Raw genomic sequence first — 18,194 nt, 5'->3', positions numbered from 1 at the left:
CTTATTGGTTAGATCTCAAATAGTTTATAATTAGATTTTAAATGATGCGTGTCACTCTGTCCTCTCTCCGTTCTCCACATTATACCTAGCCAGATGCTTTAAAACTGCGATTGTTCATGGGCCAACTATGTGTGCTTCACTTTGAAATGACAGAGTCGGGTTGAAGCCATCTTGCTGGTGAGGTAATGTTTGTATAACTACAGGTGAGCTGATCAGGCAGTCTGCACACATGGCATGAAAGCACTAGATGAGATCTTTGTGTCCTTGTGTCCTCTCTACAGTCTGTGAGTCTGTACAGTTTTAGCGAAAGCAGGTTTTTTTGCCTCCTATATTAAGTTTAGACAAACATTCTGCAGCATATTCTTTCACCATTGGCTCACTTTGAGTGAACAGTCTTAGAGTCAGTTCATTAAACATATATGTTTTACTGATATGAAGAGTGCCACGGTCTTCTGTCAGGTTTATTCAGCCTGAATCTAAAGCACACGTGCCAAGAAAAATGGGTGGAATCAAACTTGGAATGAATTTTTCTGCAGCTCATTCAAAACGCTCAATTCTGAGAATTTTCTGTATCAATGAATAGCATGAAAACACCCACCCATTTCACCTCTGGTCTCCTCTTGTTCCTGCTCAGCTTTCATAGAGAGTCAAGTGGAGCAGGTATTTAAGTGAGTCAGCTCCATACAAGAATGTAGAAAGGTTTTATTTTTATATATATTTATTGACATTTTCAGATTTTATTCATGTGCCAGTGGACATGGTCACAGTTAAGAAGCCAAATCAGAACACTTGTGGTGATCCTATAGGACCATTACATAGCAACACATGTACCATCATAATGTATATCAATATATATATCAACTGTTTTGTTTTTTTGTTTTTGTTTTTGTTTTTTTGTTTTTGTTTTGTTTTTTGGATCTTTAGCCATCAGAATTGTTGTTGTCTGAAGGACAAGGAAGATGCCTAGCGGATTTACTGTACCAAGTGGATCATCATGCCCTTGCCATATTGGTCCATTTGATTGACATTTATTTTAATTATGTATTTTTTTTATTTTCAGTTGTTACAGACGGGACTGAGGGATAGGACAGGGAAAAAGAAAGAGAGAGAGGGAGAGAAAGAAAAATAGAGGGGAGAAGAGATGGTGGGAAGGGGAAAGAAAGAAAATGTTTTGTTTCATGTTTTTTGCAATTTCATATTTAGATGGACAGTCGTGACCTGCCTTAGTGCTGATTAAAATGTGATTTTAGGTGCTTTTGAGAAATTAAACCTTTCATTTGCTGACATTTAATAAGAGATGTATAAATTTAAAGGCTGCACAGCAGTGTCTGAATGCGATATTATCTGGCAAGAGTTGCAAAATCTGTCTTTGAATATTAGTCCCAGTATTAGTTGAGCCATGTTCAACTTCTTTGCCTGACAACATAGTTGTTTGCCAGATCTCTGAGTCAGCAACACTGCTGCGTCAACACTGGCCTCAAATCCTTGAGGGCACTGGGGCTTTTCACGCAGTGCTAAAGATGGTGAATCCGGCCTTAAAAGATATTGACTCCATGGTCTGAAAACTGCAGAGTATTTGCTCTTTAAGAGATATGAAGATTTAGACTATATGGTCTAATAAAGTAAAATCAGAGATATTGCTGGTTGAACTGTTAACCCACTGGAACCTGCACTTAATAACATTTTCTGAAAATGTTTTTTTTTGGTTTAAAGTTACCCTATGGAGTAATTTACCGCCATTAGTGTTAATATGGTCACCATTAGATTAATAGAATCCAACATACAGGCAATTCACACGAGTCAAAGTGTTCTGACTCCTCTAAATCCTCAGTTTCAGGCTGACTTATTCTTAGTCTTGGCTTTTCATGTTCTCAGAGACTGTGACATGCCAAATACAGTGATCTTACAGTGAGCGCTTCTCTTACCTGCTGTTCAGATGTTGCTTTTACAAGGGGCAGCCAATCAAAAGAATTTTAAAATGACTAATTTTAGCCGTTGGATGAACTGACGAGCTTACCCAAGGACCCGCTTTAACATAAACAAAGATAGTTTCCATATTAGTTTTAAACTGAGTAATTCAGTGCTATTATAGAAAGAGTGAAATAGTAATTATAAATATATGGACCTAGAAATGAATACAATAGGTTCCCTTTAATGGTTTTGATTCCTTCTTTTAAGAGCTACTAGAAAAAGAGGCACAGCAACCCTGATTTTTCTACTTGTGATGTCAGCACAAGCAGTGACCTCCCTATTCATGCTGCTCTATGCAAGTTTGACTTTGAACCATCTGAACTGCCATTTCTAATGTGGAACACAGAAACGGAGCAGGGCCATAATTAGAGTGAAGGCTGTCACGCTGGCCTGTAGGGAGAAGGACTGAGCCACTCTGACAGAATACACACACAAACTCAGGTTTTACACGGATAAAAATAACTTCTGATGACGACACAGTCGCCAAAGATTGTGCATGTGAAGTAGCAGTGGTTAGGTGCCAGTCTTTGTTGGTTTTGCATTCCATCTCTCTTCCTTAGCTTTTGAATCCCTTCCAGACAGCATACTTGGCAAGTTATTAGACTCATTGCTCATTGCTTCCTGATGGTCTTCAGGTCTGACCTGGAACTTCCTCAGTGAGGATTGCAGCCTGTCTTTGAACTGCTTTGTTGTCCTGGTTGAAGAATGATATACTATCTTAATCTCACTGGCTGTAGCAAGATTTTATAGTTAGAAATCTAGGTGTAATAATGCTTTACATAACTGAAATAAATAACTAAACAAATATACAAATAGTTAACCAAATAACTTACGCTCTTATTAAACGTGCAATATTTTTGAGACATTATTCAAGTGTCAACTCTGATTTATCAGCAAAAACAGACATGTCCTCTTTATTAAAATGCAAGTTACTCTTAATCAATCTTCTAAGGTACATTAGTCTTTGTGTGCATGTGCTCACATGAGGTTCACATCTTTTTTACAACTTGAAGCTCAGATGAGAAAGGACAGATGTTTTTATGTTGGATTGTGAAAGTGCCATCTTCAGTATACTGACTGTAAACTGTGCATGTGATTGTGGGACTCTTATCGTTGCTCTGGAGCTGTAAAGTGTGTTTTCAGGGCTGAACTCTGCTCTTCCCTGTGTAGAATTATCACTGAATAAAACTACTTTGGGAGAAGCTTTTAATGGTTCCTCTTGTTTGAGATATTGTTTTGTTTGGAGACCTGACAGCTACTTCAGAGAATTTGCCTGCATGCTTTGCACGTTACAGGCTGCGGTGATCAGCTGACCTGAACTCTCACACATACGCGCAGCACTCAGAAGTTACATTCATCACTGAACTGACGGAGCGAATTGTTTGCATGTGAATTCCCAAGTTTAGCTCTGAGATTTTATTTATTTTGCTCGCCTGAAACATCAGACTTATAAAGCTTGCCATTGTTTTTTATTCATATTTTTTTGAACATTGTAAAGTTTGATGATTTCCCAGTATGCATTGTGTTTAGCTACTTATCTTTTTACATAGTAAAAAAAAAAAGAGTCATAGATCAAAGGTGATGTAGTTAAGGTGAAGCACCAATAAATGAATGAGGTAAGACTGTCTATGGAGCGAAGAATTTATGCAATAGCAGAAGAATCCATTGAGAAGCACAGCGTTTCAATTTCAAATAGGTCCTGCTTAATACTGACCCACCAGACTTTTGGAGGGGTGCCAGTTTGTGAACGTAGCGAATGCCCAGCAGCATCTGCTGATGATGCATTACCCCTCTGTCTCACAACCCCCCTTCACAGGATGTGAAGTGGTAGATGCCTGTTACATGATATGAAGCATGTTGAGCGCAGGGAGGACGGTGAGTGTTTGGGATACGGAACGCAATCGCAGTGAGAAGGGAAAACACAAAGTCAGCTGGTATTAGATGTCATATACCTGCAACAGTCGAGGCTGTCAGCACCTGACCTGGATCACACACTGTGTGCCGTTCAGGATCCTCCCTGGATTACTTTTTATTTGAGGACAGAGGAGGACAACGTGTCCTCCCTGCTAGTGTGTTTATGCCGCAGCTGCCTGCAGATGTGCCTGTGCAGAGGAAGTTTGGACCTAAGGAGAGTACTTGTCAAGACTGCTCCAGAGGTCACCACCTCTTGAACTCTGATAGCCATCGGTTCTGCTCATCAAGTCTTCAGAAGCCTCCTTTACATCTCCCTCTTTGGCATGATTTGGACACAATGTCGGATTCTAGTTTGTGGACAGTTCTGTCCAACTTTAACATGCCACATTTCTTCAGTGGAGCTCGCCTGCGTCGGTCCCAAAGGTAACATCTAAAGATTGAAGAAACTTGCTACTTTTTTTTTGTACTGTGCTGCTTTTTAGTTAGGGTCCTTCAAATAATGTAGTCAGGCTCAGATATGCGTCTTTACGGAGCAAAACGTTTTATTTTCTACCAAATGGATTTACATGCACAGTTTCTGGAGCTTTGAGTGGCAGCAGGGACCGTGTTTACAGTAGTAGGTGTATGAGGCCAACATGAATAAGAAGCTGGGTGTTGCCGTCTTGCCTGTTGTGCGTTATTTGCTTTGTGCAGTTGAATGTGTTGTTGAGGTAGTCTCAGGTTTCCCACATGGATCATTCATATTAATTTACAGTGAGAATGTGACAATTGGGATGGTTGTTTAATTGTTTGCTGTTGATCTTGTTTCAGTATGTGTCCATTGCCAATAAAATGTATTTTATTCTGAAAAATTGTATAAAGTCCAGCTCCAGAAGACATGCTTTGATGTCGGTTATTAGTTGACATGTTAAAGACTGACTGAATTAAAAATGTTTTGCTGGTTTATGGGATTTGGTGTGTGTAGACACTGGTTTATTGCTAAGCCACTTGATCCCTTTTTTCCCCTCATATACAGTATGACATGGCTACAGTACTGGTGAAGCTCATATACTGAAATTTATTTTTAATCCATGTCCTGACCTATTTTGCAGTGCAGAATAGCTTAACATGAGAGACTGGCAGTTTTTCTGGACATCTTGCATTATTCATAAATGTGTTTGTCTTTTTCCCCCCACTGTTCGTGACAAGTTACCCGTTTATTCACAAATATTATTAAATAATTAATGTAATGTAGATATTAAGATTTTTATATACCAGTAAATCTTTGACCTGAGATGAGCTGGAATGGATTTCCATTTATATATTTTTTTCATTACTTATAGCATTGGTAATGAGGAAAAAAGGGAAGGAGGATAAAGTAAGCTGTTTTCTGTAATATTTAATTTATGCCAAATTGACATGAGGTACAAAGTAAATTATGTCATAAACCAAATGTGAAAATATATATTTTTAAAAAAGGTGCAGATACAACTGGGATTAGTTTAAAGGAAACAGCTGCCTTCAAAAATGAGCAGCTAGGCTTTTTACCCAAGCAGCAAGTATTTAAATACTATTAATAGAGTGGTGTGTGTCGTATGTCTGACTTTGAATTTGGGTTTGTCAGCACAGAGTTGCAATTTGTGTCATTGCGCTTTGTCAGCTCACCTGACAGCTGTGACAGGGGAGCAAAACTCGCGGAAGTTAAAAAGATTAAACATGGCTTTTTGTTGACATGGGTCAGGATGAGACATTTCAGATTTATCTGGAATCTAAGGAAATCAAAGGGCTTTATCTATTTTTGCCTCTTCCTGTGTCCCGAATAAGTAACCAAGCTGAATTCTAAGAAATTGCTTCTGACAGATTGAAACTACTGTGTGTTTGAGTAATGTAGGTTACTGTAAAAGGAGTCTTAAAAGTAAGGTAAAAATAAAATGAGCTCTGCTGTGAATTCATTTTATGAGCACCCTTGGAAAGTATTTTTAGTGGTTTAAAAGAGAAATTTGTAGTAGTGCTTGTGCGTAATCCAACAATGGTTTGCTGATCCGGACAAGTTTGCATAATACTGAGACTTTTCAAATAGTTATGGATCCATTCCAGGAATCTCACACATCTGCAGTACAGCATAAATACTGGCCTACTTTCTCACTATCATCTTTGCCCAGGGCTTCTTTATCCCCCCCTTTAAAGCTTCACTATACCAACATGATTTCCCCCCCTCACTGTGGCCACAGAGGGGCTTCTACCAAAGCTCAGCTTAACATCAAATGTGATGAAGATGAACTGCATGCTGTCACAAATTGTGGAAGTCTTTTTGTGAAGTAATCCAGGAGCAGTTGTTTAAATCTCTCAATGAGTGGCAGTCAGGAGTCATGAAGGTACAAACACTGGGGTGGGCAATGTGAAGGTGAAACAACAAGAAGCTTGATTGGGCGACAGTGTGGCATTCACTTGGCTGAATGCTCGTAGAGGGTATAAATAGATGTCATTAAATTTGATCCTCTACGAGAACCTGTGTACCAGATATTATTCACTCAGTCCCCATCATGATAAATGATTAATGGAACATGTCCACAGTCATGATTCGCTCTAGAAACCAGAGTAAACAAGGATGACTGGGATTTCAGTCAAAATCGGATTTCCCTTCTGATGTAGGGAGATAAACTTGGATTTTTGAGTGCCAGTGGGGTAGCACTATAACTACAAGAAGCTACAAGCAGCTTATGATGCTACACTGCTTTGTTTCCTGTTTTTTGTCAGAGCAGGTGTTTCCTGGGCTTTAAAAGGTGAAGAAGAAAGTTGGCCAAAGGGCATTCAAAATTGTCAATACATCGGCTCTGACTTTGGTTCATGTTATCCTCCATATGAGTTTATGAAACCGGGGAAATTCTTTTAGAGGGGTCGCTTTAATTGAACGTGTTTTCCGCTGTGATAGAAAACTATTACATTTGGAACATCTGTGTTTTACGAGGCACATAATATTGAAGTTGAAATAAATTGCGTATACATTGGTGCTTCATTGGATATCCAAAAGGGGGGGAAAAAAAGAACATTTGCAGCGCTATTTTAAACAACTTCCTGTGAGGTTGCTGCATGCCCCTGCATCTATGATTTCAGCTTTGATGCTACTCTGCTAAATGTGCTAACAGTGCTGAAAGTATTGTAAACAACAGGATGGAAGCCAGTTAGCTGGAGGAAGAAAAAAAACAAACCAAAACAGAAACCACTTTTATGACACATCATTCCCTACCAGCACAACATATGAATAGACATTGAAACTATGATGGCTGTTATATTCAGGTAAAAACTGCTACCTGTGGTGTTTCTGTGGTGTCAATAAAATGTAAAACTGTATCCAAGCATGTGAGTGAGCAAGCATATTAATGTAACTATGTAGCTGACTGTTTTTTTGCACTTGAAAAGAGAGAAAATATGTTAACATTGTAATAACGATATCTTGCCAGGTCTGGTTAATTCAATTGGCAATGAAGTCAGTGCTACAATGTAGCAAAATGTTGGTTAATGTGGCTACAACAGCATTATTAAAATAGAAACACTGTAGCCAAAACTGCTACGCTTTTAAATTGAAATAAATGAATATTATTAACTTAGATTGTGACTATAACAGATGGCTTTAAAAAGAGTGACCCTTTGTGCCCCAATCTTACTGTGATACACCCACAGGTACAACTGAAGGTTCTTATCTACATCTGATACTATGATGTCACCGTGTTTCTTACCAGCCACCTACCCACAATGACCTTTGTACCTTTTATTCACCTTGATAAAAGCAACATATTATTTTAACATGGCATCTAATTTGTGCCCATAAACTTGTGCCTGATATATTCAGATGTTGTTTGGTAACTACCGAGCAGCACCTGAGCATTGTGGAAGACACATAAATTAGTTATTTTTAAGTATATATCAGTTTGAGTGCTTTAAATGTTTATTTCTTTAAAGGAAGAAGGCTCCTGTGCGTTCTTTCAGTACTTTTTCTTTCAGTTGCTTAAGTCTGCCCAAAGTTAATCTGGGAAAATCATGTCCCATCAAGTCCAACTACTTCATTTAGCACTGAGCCTCTTTAAAGAAATGTAAAGTTAGTGGAAGATATTGTAGCAACCTCAGGAGGCATCTGCAAAGTGAGCACAAAAAGATTAATGGGACTATAAATGCTGGAATGAATTTAGTGGTGATTTGTTGTGTTTATTGTAGCTGTACAGTTAGATTACAATTTCTGTGGATGTGTGGCGTAGTTTCCAGTGTTTGTTTGAGTGACAGCATTGTTTAGATAGCAGTAACCAACATTTGGACTGCAGTTAATCACCTGCAGTCTGTGTGCATCTTCAGTGGCTGTTAAATGTTGAATACAGAAGCATTCCCATAACCATGTGGATTGGTTTTATAAATCTACAATGCTTTGATACATTAGTCATTTATACAGATTTTTGTAGGAACTTTACAGTACATGGTAACTGTAATGGTGTAATTGTAACCAAGCAGTTGTGAGAGCCTGATAGTGAAGACTAAATGACAGTTTATTGTTGGTAAATCTAGCTCCCAGTACTATAATTTAACATTTACAGCGTTGCTCTCAAGTCGTAGTGGAGTTTTGTAATTGTCACTTTTTGGGCTGCAAAAATCACTCACACTTAAAAAAAAAAAAAAAAAAAACACCTTCCAGTACAGGACTATGTTGCTGCTGGACAGCATTTCTAAGCCACATTACATTTTGTTATAAGGTATAAATATGGCCGTATCATCCTTAGCAGCGTTTCTGAAATAGTGTCTTTTGAGAGGACAGAGCATCGAGAGCTTATTGCAGCACATCAGCTGTGATAAAAGTTTCTTGTTTCTCTTTGCTGTTGCCGGTGTGACATTGAGAGCTCTGCAGTGGCACCTCTTTGAGTGGGTCTGCAGCGGTGTTAACGTAATCATGAGGGACGCCTGCTCACGCTGCACCACGCCATTGCAATTTGATCAATCTGTGCATTCACTGCAACACACAGGATGACACTGACTTCTCTCTGTAGCTCCAACATGTATGGCTGTTTCCTCTACTGCAGCAAAGTACTTCACAACATTTCCATGCCAGTTGTCTTATTTCTCCCTCAAAACATTTTCTCTCCTTCAGTAAAGAAAAAAATGGAGGAGAAATGTGTTTGTAGGAAAATATGAAATAACATTTGAAAATTCAGTTGGAAATGGTTCACATCTCTGAGGAGGTTATGTAACAGGGTGTCATTGAATGTCTGACCTTGAAGTGAATTCATGTTCTTCAGGCATTATGTGTTTCCACTGACAGCCTCTAATTTGAAATTATAAACCCAGCACGAACTTCATTGAACAGTGAAGGTACTTTTATACTGAAATATTTCATTTTTCCCTCAAGGTTAAAAGCTGCCCTTCCTTTGAGTCACATGGTATTGGTCACAGTGGCTCCTCATGAGTCATAGTCCTGTATTAAATTGACCAACAAATATGGAAATATTATGAAGGCTGTGCAAAGAACCTGCTTTTTGTTGACTGAAAGATGATTTTATTGTTAAAGGTGTCTCTTATTTTAATGGCTGTTGGCTCGAGGACTGTAGCCTCCCTGTGGAGTATATTATGTTGACGGCAAGCTTTGGCTTTGTAATTGATCTTTATGGCAGAAATACATGGCAAATACATTTATTTTTGAATAAGTGGAATGGATGTGTAGATTGATAGTAAAGTCAGACCTTTGGTGTCTGCAGGTACACTTTCAAGACAGTTTTAAGAATATTTTTTCCAAAAATATTGGTGACATTTAGGGTTTGTATACCATCTACATATCCCTTTCAGACCTGGACCAATTTCCTCATGTTTCGAACTAAGAAGAGAAAATGTTTTGCAGAACAAAACTGATAGTATCACATATGTTCAACTAGAGCTGGGCGATATAAGATTTTTTCATATCACGATATGTTTTTTCATTTCAGGCGATAACGATATCTATCACGATATAAGCCAAATAACTATATTTGTGAGATTTAAATGTGCCGTTGCTCACAAGTAAAATGTGAAATAATCAGCAGCTTGTTTTGATTTAAATATTTATTTCCCATAATAAGTTCAACAGGGTAGATGTACTTAAGGAACATGAGACTTTTTCAGATAAATAAAGGCAAATATTGCAAACTACACAAAAGGCAGCCGCTAAAGCGTTTAAGTTTCAAAATAGAACAAACGAAACAGACTAAATTGTCAATTCCACTTAGAAACAAAATATTAATTCTAAAAATAAATCTTAGTTTGTTTTACAGAAGAACAGACAAAATTGACTAACTTTTGTCAATATCAAATAAACTGAAAACTCAAAGGAAATTCTCAATCTCTCCTTGTTGTATAGCTGAGCTTTTCAAACAGTTTTAACAGTTACTTTAGTCTGACAAAAGCCGAATGACGAATTAGCGCTTCCAGTCAGAGATTGAGCATGCACCGCTTTATTGTATTTCCAGACTTGCTTTCGGCACAATTTACATTGCACGCTACTCTGTTTTTTGTCAGACTTGAAATAGCCGAAATACCTTCACACTACGGAACTTCTATGGCTCTTCCGTTCGACAATCTCTCCGGCGTTGGAACCATCATCTGTTTTCTCTTCAGTAACCTTTGGTCACGCTCGGTTGATTTTTCTCTAGTCAGCACACTCATTTCCTCCATTACCCGGGCGGCACAGCGGCTTGGCACTTGTGCTTTACGTAACAAAATCACGTGACGTGACTCTTCTTCTTCCTCTTCTTCCTCTTCCTCTTCCTCTTCCTCCTCGAGCGGTGAGGCCTATCGCAATAGTTACATTTTTCTATCGAGAAAAAGTTATTTCACAATACATATCGTTATCGTTCTATGTTCAACGTTGCAAGAAAGAATTTTTGTTGTTTGTTGCTGACCTGTCTTAGCTCACTATTCTTGGCTGCTCTTCATATTTATACTTATCAAATCAAAATTTCAAAGCTTCATGCTGTGGGGTTTGCCTTCTTAGCTGGCAAAGAATTGATTCTAATTGCTATTGGATTCTTGCTTATATTCAAGCATTTCAAAATATTTAGTAACAGGTAAATTTTACTATTCAGTGTTTAATTATTCACATGCTGGATTCTGCAAGTCTGCAGTAAGTTTGTTTCAGAATCAGTATAATACCGCTAACATGCAGCCTTCATCATCTCTGTGTCTCTCAGCTCTCCTCGGCTAAATTCCAAACAATTAGAGTTAATTATAAGTAGTTATCTTAGGTATTTACTCACTGTCAGCCCCTTGTTGGCAAATCAAACTGGAAGTTCAAAATCTGAGTCAACACACTGACCTCTTGTGAAATAAAGAGTTCATGTTCTGTTTCACAAAGCTTGCTTCTCATGTCAGTGTCCAAGATGGTGTGATGAAAGGCTCTTTGTGTAGTATCAAGTGAATAGTGCATCTCATATTGATTGAACAATCCTAGCACAATATTCATGCTGAAGTCCATGTATCAGTCGAGCTAACAAACAAAAGCGAGATGCTCGTGTCAGTGGTGAGGTCAGGATTTTGTTGATTACATTTCAAAACTACCTGCCTAAGGCTCTGAAGCATGCACTGTTATCTTTTAAATAACCCATAACCCTTTTTTATGTTATACCTCTATTTTCTGCTTCATCTGTCTTGTCAGTTTTACAGCCATGATTTTTCCTGACTAATATGGCTCTGTGGTTTCACAGCTGCAGAACGAGCAACAGAAAAAGCCTGATAGGAAGTGGCCAGCCTTCAGGTTTACCACGACCCCATTCCCCTCTCTCATCTCTCACAGGTAAATGCATGTCTGGCACATCTCCTAATGTATGAATGCTGTGGAACGGCCCCATTGTTGGAAACATATGCACTGGGTTCATAGAAGAGGAGCCATTAATACAATATGTTCTCCAACAGGAATGCAGTCTATTGTGTAACGCACAAAAAAAGGTTGAAGAACAACACAGGAAAGTTCATAGTACAGTCTGTGCACCAACAGATAATCTGTATCCACAGGATGCACTTTCTGGTACCCTCATACAGAAAAATCTGGTTAATCAGCACTGGGTACTGCTAACTGACTCTAAACCAAGATGAAGAACTTTTACTTAAAAAAAATAAAATAAAACACTGAAAAATACAGATTTTTATGTTGCGCACTTTATTGTCTGTGTCAGGTCTGTCCTGTCATGTTTGGGTAACAGTTTAACAGCACAGTGGCAAATTAAATGCAGTGATTATTTTGTGTGAGGAAGTGGTGGCCTGCAGACAGGAAATGCACAGGATTGGGGAGGGGGGGGCAGCCCTCATTTACCATAGGGCGTTTTATTTCCTGCCATTGGTCAGGAAAAACAGAGTCTCAGTGTTTGGTCTGTATTTCAAGCTTACGAGAAAGCCCAGGCTCTAAAGATGGATTCAGACCCAGAAAGCACCTGTGTTCCTGCTAATGAAAGTATCCAGCTTTGGGATTACTTAACACTGTGGCTCAGACGTAGCATTAGTTCAAAAGGTAAGAAAAACACATTTTCAGTGCTGTCAGATAGCTAAGTGCATTGACATATATCCTGGTTATGTTAAATAATAAGATTGGTTTCTACAGAAATGTAATATTTTTCTATTTAGTGAAGTGTAGGAGAACAGATTTCTGTTCATGATCATGAATTTGTTCATAAAAGAAAAACTCAGACCATATTTTGTTCCTTTTGCAGAATATTGATTAAAAAAAGCCACTTTAAACTGTACTTTAAGGAACTGTGATTAAAGCACTTAAATATGTAACATTCATGGCTTTCTATTATTCAGTGGCTCCATCGTTGTTCCTCGATAGGGAAAAGGCCCGTGTGTGTCAGCACATGAGGTGGTCGCATTGTGTTTAATTAGCTAGTTAGTCCCTGTCTTTGTGAAGAATGTTATTATGTCTGATTAATACGACACCATGGCTTTGTTTCTACATTATGTGTGTAGAAACGCAACTCCTTTCTTTAACATTATATAGATGATAAAAACAAGTAAGTCATGCGTATAATTTACAAATTAGTTTCTTTTTTTCTAAAGCAGGCAGACATTTATAGACCCAGTTTAAAAAGGAAAAAGAACTTGTACATATGAGGAGTCGTATACAAAGCTCTCTTCTAAAGGCAATATTAACTAACTTACATTTAATTAATTTAATAGGGGAGTGAATGACTGCTATAGAATCTGAGAGGGGAAACAAAAGAGAATACATTTAGCCCATATATACAGTTGCATACATTGAATAATATTGTTTTTTCAGATGTTTTCTAAAAGTAAATAACAGTGTTGGAATTCTAAATTCACTAAAATTTCACTTTGTCTAAAGCATTTTGTGCGACTCACTCACTGAATTAGTTTTAATTCACTAAGCTCAGAGAACAATGCATTATTAATAGATGATGCAATGTTTTCAGCTCAGTGTAAACATGTATAGATAATATAGATATTATATCTTTTGTTTAAAAAATAATAATAATATAAAATACGTGACAAATGTGATGAACTCTGTATCCCTATTTTATCCAGTATTGCCACAAATACTGCTTTTACAGCCTCCAGCTTGACAGAGCAAGCGTGTTTTAAATGGTAGAAAAGAGATTAAGTCATATAATCTCTTTTCTACCAACGTGGTGTGGAGTCATCTCGGTCTTGGTTTCTTTTGAGAACTCTCCAACATTTGACAGATTTGTTTATGTTGATTTAGAGATGAAATATTTAGTTTGGAAACTGGTTCAGCACATCAACAGGAGAAAATATCAACTTTTTTTAAAGAATCAGCAGTCCAGCTTCTTCAATATGAAAATGTTCTTTTTTGTGGCTATAACATATGTCCTCAGAATTTTGAGTGTTGGAAAAATCAATAAAATTATCTAAACATTGATAGATATCAGGAAAGCAATGGTTGTTTGCGTCTTAATCTATTTTCACTGAACTTTCTGTCATCCACCTAATTTTTGAACGACTTATTGAACTCTTATTAAACTCCCAGCTGTCATAGGGTAAGCGGTAGCGTATATCCTAGCCAGGTTACTGGTTCATAATGGAGCTTACACCGAGAGACAGATGGTTTCACATCGACACACATGACAAATTTAGAATTACCAGTTAACCCAATATGTATGTCTTTGGACTCTGGGAGGAAGCTTGAGTATCCAAAAGGAATCTAGAGACACACAGGGAGAACATCCAAACTCCAAACAAGACCTGATGCAACGATGCTGATGACTTAACTTTCCGTACAGTTTTGTGTATTGCAATTCATTTTTATCTTTTAAGGAATTCTGTTTCAGACATCCGTATTGTCTTGTTCATGTTTTTTGGCTCGCTTTTCATTTCCCTCTATAAAAGCACTGTGTCCTCTTTTCTCTTTTTCCCCCTTGTAGGAACAAGCCCACAAGACAGTCCTAGAAACTTCTCTCCTAGTGCCTCTGCTCATTTCTCGTTTGCACGAAGGTAACCTGACCAATTATTTTTTTCCCGTCGTAAACAAATCAGTAAGTAAAGCTCATCGTGAGACAGATGCAAATTCTTTAAAAACAGATGTGAAGTCATTGAGTCATTAAAGAAGTCTTTTCTAAGCCAGCATATGTGTAAATATTCAGCTGCTCAGGTCTGTTTATACTTACAAATTCAGCATCAGGAACATTTATTTTACACCATTTGTCAACACGATATCATATAATTCTGTATTTCTCTATCCACAGTCATTGCCACAGAGCAGACAGGTAAACTCGTGTTAGGCTTCGATTTTTTGTGAAATATTTATTACCCCACATCTGTCTGAAGTACACTTTATCATTCACATGTCCTTCATTAGTGTGCCTCACAGTAAAGGGGACACATTATGTTCTTACCTTAAGTCTAAGTGCCAGATATACATATTAAATAAGGCTAAAATTTGGCAAAGTAAACAAATGCAAACAGAATCCCAGAGAGCCAAAAAGTCAGATCGAATGCTACTTGTTTTTTCCTACTTTGCAACCAGCTGTGTTTTCTCTCCCAAAACATTCTTTTGAGTTGTCCTTATTTTTCCATATTTTTACAAATAGCCAGTGTTGCAAGGATGACGCTACAGTCATTTGGCAACAGTGGAGTAACTTTTTACTTGCTGTGTAACTTTTGGTATTTTTTTAGTAGGCGTTTTCCATCTCAGCTGGCTCGGGTACCAGGCCGATCTACTTGGTCTTAAATGGTTGTTAGGAGAAGAGAGAGAAGATGACACATGGTTCTAATTAATGTGGATCAGTTTTTTAATTAATGTTTGCTGTCAAGAGGATGAGGTGCTGCTCACAAGCACCAAGTGTTGGCCAGTGACAAGAAAGTGGACTTTCAAATTGGTCAACAAAGGGGCGGCAGGCCAAGATGTATATGAGCAGTATAATTTACTTAAAACTGTAAATCATGCAGAGGTGGCGCTCCACTCTATTGGAGCGCCACACTAACAAAGCAGAGCTGAAATGAGTATAATATGTCCCCTTTAACTCTGAGCCTTTGTTGTACTTCATTTTAACCAATAGTTTTAGTTACATTCACAAACTCTGTTTCTGTATTTTCTGCTTTTTTTGTACAGTGTCAAGTAACTAACAGGATTATTTTTTAACAAGAGAAAGCTCAACATTTATCTCCAAACTTAGGATCATTGGAGATGTAGACATTATCTTAAATGTTTAAACCCAGAATTTGTGTCTTCGGGGAGATGAGCATGTTTGGAAAAAGAACTTGTCTTTGTCCCAAGAGAAATTCGTCATACTTGCTGATGTATTTAAACCCATATGTTGTCAATGATGGCGTGCATTTGTTTGTCATTGGTGTTGTGTTGCAGGACTGATGGTCGTCGCTGGTCACTGGCCTCCCTTCCCTCCTCTGGATATGGAACCAACACACCGAGCTCCACTGTCTCTGTAAGCATCGCCCACTCATGATGTCAGTGTAAATATTTCATAAACAGAATCACAGATATGTGTGACATAGAATTGAACCTAGAGCCAGACCCGGTTTAAATAGATTTTAAAAGATTCAAATGTTTAAAACGGTCATAAAGCTGTGTCATCATTGCTGCCTGTGTAAAACAGGCACGAGGCAATCCCCCGCAATTCCTAATGATAAAACATTATGGTGATGAGGGTAAATCACAAGAAAGAACAAAGTAAAACAGTTTCAGAAATTTTTTCTCTTAGTCTTTACTCAAGTTTTTACATGTGGCTCAGTGACAACATGTCTGAACTGCATTTGGAGAGCCTTTATGTCTAGTTTTTCTTACATTTATAAGAGTATAAATGTTAAACTGTTCCCATATGTCAGCATTATCCTGTACAGGAAGCCGAGCTTTGACTACTGTACAATACGTGTGTATACAATAACACTCATTTACAGGAATTACAATGTGCCGGGGGACTGAAAATGACCTGCACTAATGCTATGTTTTTGTTTTGTGTGGCGTTTGGTCACCTAGTGCTTTTCCTGCTATTCAGATGCTCTTTGGAAGGCACACACATAGTTTCAGCAGATACAGCGTGTGTCAGCCTGTATTAGAAACAATAAGGCTTTTGGTGTGCGCCAAGGGTTGGGCTCAGATTTCCTTAATATATTATAATCCACGTGTTATTTTATTATTGCCATTAGTGCTGAATAATTTGCGCATTACATGGCTCAGTGTTTTAAAGGTTTACCTTTTCATTATGTGATTTCTCAGAGCAGCGTTGTTGACCATGGTGCACATGATTGTTGAGGATAGTTACGTTGATAAAACATGCTTACTTACTTACTTTCTTGACAACAGTTACTTCGGTCTCATACGCTCATATTTGTTGGTTATGCGCAGTCTTAACCTATGTTAGCATTTTTTCACTTCTTATAGTGGTTAAGCTAACAGTCTCCCAACAGCAGTCGCATATATAACACACAGACAGAAGATCTACAGGGGAAAACATTTAAAAGAAACCACAAAGACAGCCCACTACAACAATTTTTTTTTTTTTCCCCCCCCACTAAGGAAAATTTATTTTTCTTTTTCTTTTCACGTTGAATGTATATTTGTTTCATTTCCAGTCATCCTGTTCATCACAGGAGAAGCTGCATCAGCTGCCCTTCCAACCTACGCCTGATGAACTGCACTTCCTCTCCAAACACTTCTGCACTGAGAGTATCTCGGGGGATGAATGCCGCAGAGCGACGGCAATGCGACCCCGGTCACGCAGTCTCAGGTATTAATGTACTTCTGCGAATATTTTCTCTCAGATGTACGTGGCATTGGTGGGACTGAACCAGTGATTTTATTCAGAGGTTTTTTTCTTTTCCTTTTTCAGCCCTGGAAGATCTCCGTCCTGTTATGATCACGAAATTATAATGATGAATCACGTCTACAAGGAGCGGTTTCCTAAAGTGAGGACCCACAAGACTTTACAGTTCTGTTTGACCACAAATTATCTGCATTATCAAACTTGCTCCGTCGCTTCTTTCTGCAGGCCACAGCTCAGATGGAGGAAAGGATTCAGGAGATCATCCGCAGCAACTCTCCTGAGACCGTCCTCCCCTTGGCAGATGGCGTGCTTGGCTTTGCCCATCACCAGATAATTGAACTGGCCCGCGACTGCCTGGAAAAGAGTCGGCTGGGACTCATCACCTCCAGCTACTTCTGCGAACTCACCGACAAGCTGGAGAGGCTTGTACAAGAGGTGAGAACATCTGCAGAAATCAAGTAGATGTTTCCTCATGACAGTTCAGCAATAAGACATGTTTTTACCGTAACATTAGAGTTGCACTGCAAACATTTTGTTTTCTTCTTCTGTTGATGTAGTCCACAGAGAGGTCAGAAAGCGAGGAGGTAAACTTCATCAGAGAGCTGGTAAAGAAGATCCTTATAGTGATAGCCCGACCTGCTCGGCTGCTGGAATGTCTGGTATGTTTATGGCCTTATTTTTTTTCTGCCTAAGTCTAAAATGTGCTGATGGGTGCTTGTCTTGAATATTTTATATGAAGTGACTGCCACTGTTTAAATGCACAAAATAATTTAACAAAAAAACCCAAGAAAAGATGGAGATGGTTCATAATGAGCACTTCATCTGGATGGGTAATTTGTCTGAATGTTTGATAATTGTGTGTGTTGCTACATCTGGTTTCTTTGCTATGTAAGGTTATTTCAAATGACTCTGGAGTCAGCAGCTCAAATCTATCAGTCTAAAAAATATTCTATAAAAGTTCTATACGTTTCCATTATTCAGGTAACACTTTCTGCAATTCATCTAAGTGTCTGTCGTATTACAGAATCAAAGAGAGGTTAAAGTGGCTAAAATCAGAATTAAATTTAAAGCTGT

General features: G+C 38.2%; 1 protein-coding gene across 8 annotated transcripts in view; it reads left to right on the top strand.

Moving 5' to 3' along the window:
* Positions 1–18,194, top strand: part of mast4 (microtubule associated serine/threonine kinase family member 4) — a 95,108-nt gene that overhangs the window by 56,766 nt on the left and 20,148 nt on the right. For 3 of the 8 annotated variants that reach the window (XM_080303495.1, XM_026173201.2, XM_026173209.2), the window contains 8 exons: positions 11,577–11,665; positions 14,265–14,334; positions 14,586–14,606; positions 15,704–15,782; positions 16,930–17,084; positions 17,187–17,262; positions 17,346–17,555; positions 17,678–17,779. In XM_080303495.1, coding sequence (XP_080159621.1) covers positions 11,577–11,665; positions 14,265–14,334; positions 14,586–14,606; positions 15,704–15,782; positions 16,930–17,084; positions 17,187–17,262; positions 17,346–17,555; positions 17,678–17,779 — 802 coding nt within the window. The remainder of the gene's footprint in view (positions 1–11,576; positions 11,666–14,264; positions 14,335–14,585; positions 14,607–15,703; positions 15,783–16,929; positions 17,085–17,186; positions 17,263–17,345; positions 17,556–17,677; positions 17,780–18,194) is intronic. The other 5 variants (XM_026173203.2, XM_080303496.1, XM_080303497.1 and 2 more) reach the window with 3 other exon arrangements.

This window comes from Astatotilapia calliptera, chromosome 7 (genome assembly GCF_964374335.1).
Source record: "Astatotilapia calliptera chromosome 7, fAstCal68.1, whole genome shotgun sequence".
Classification (NCBI taxonomy): domain Eukaryota; kingdom Metazoa; phylum Chordata; class Actinopteri; order Cichliformes; family Cichlidae; genus Astatotilapia; species Astatotilapia calliptera.
The sequence above is the reverse complement of the archived record's forward strand: the minus strand, read 5'-3'. Positions and strand labels throughout refer to the sequence as shown.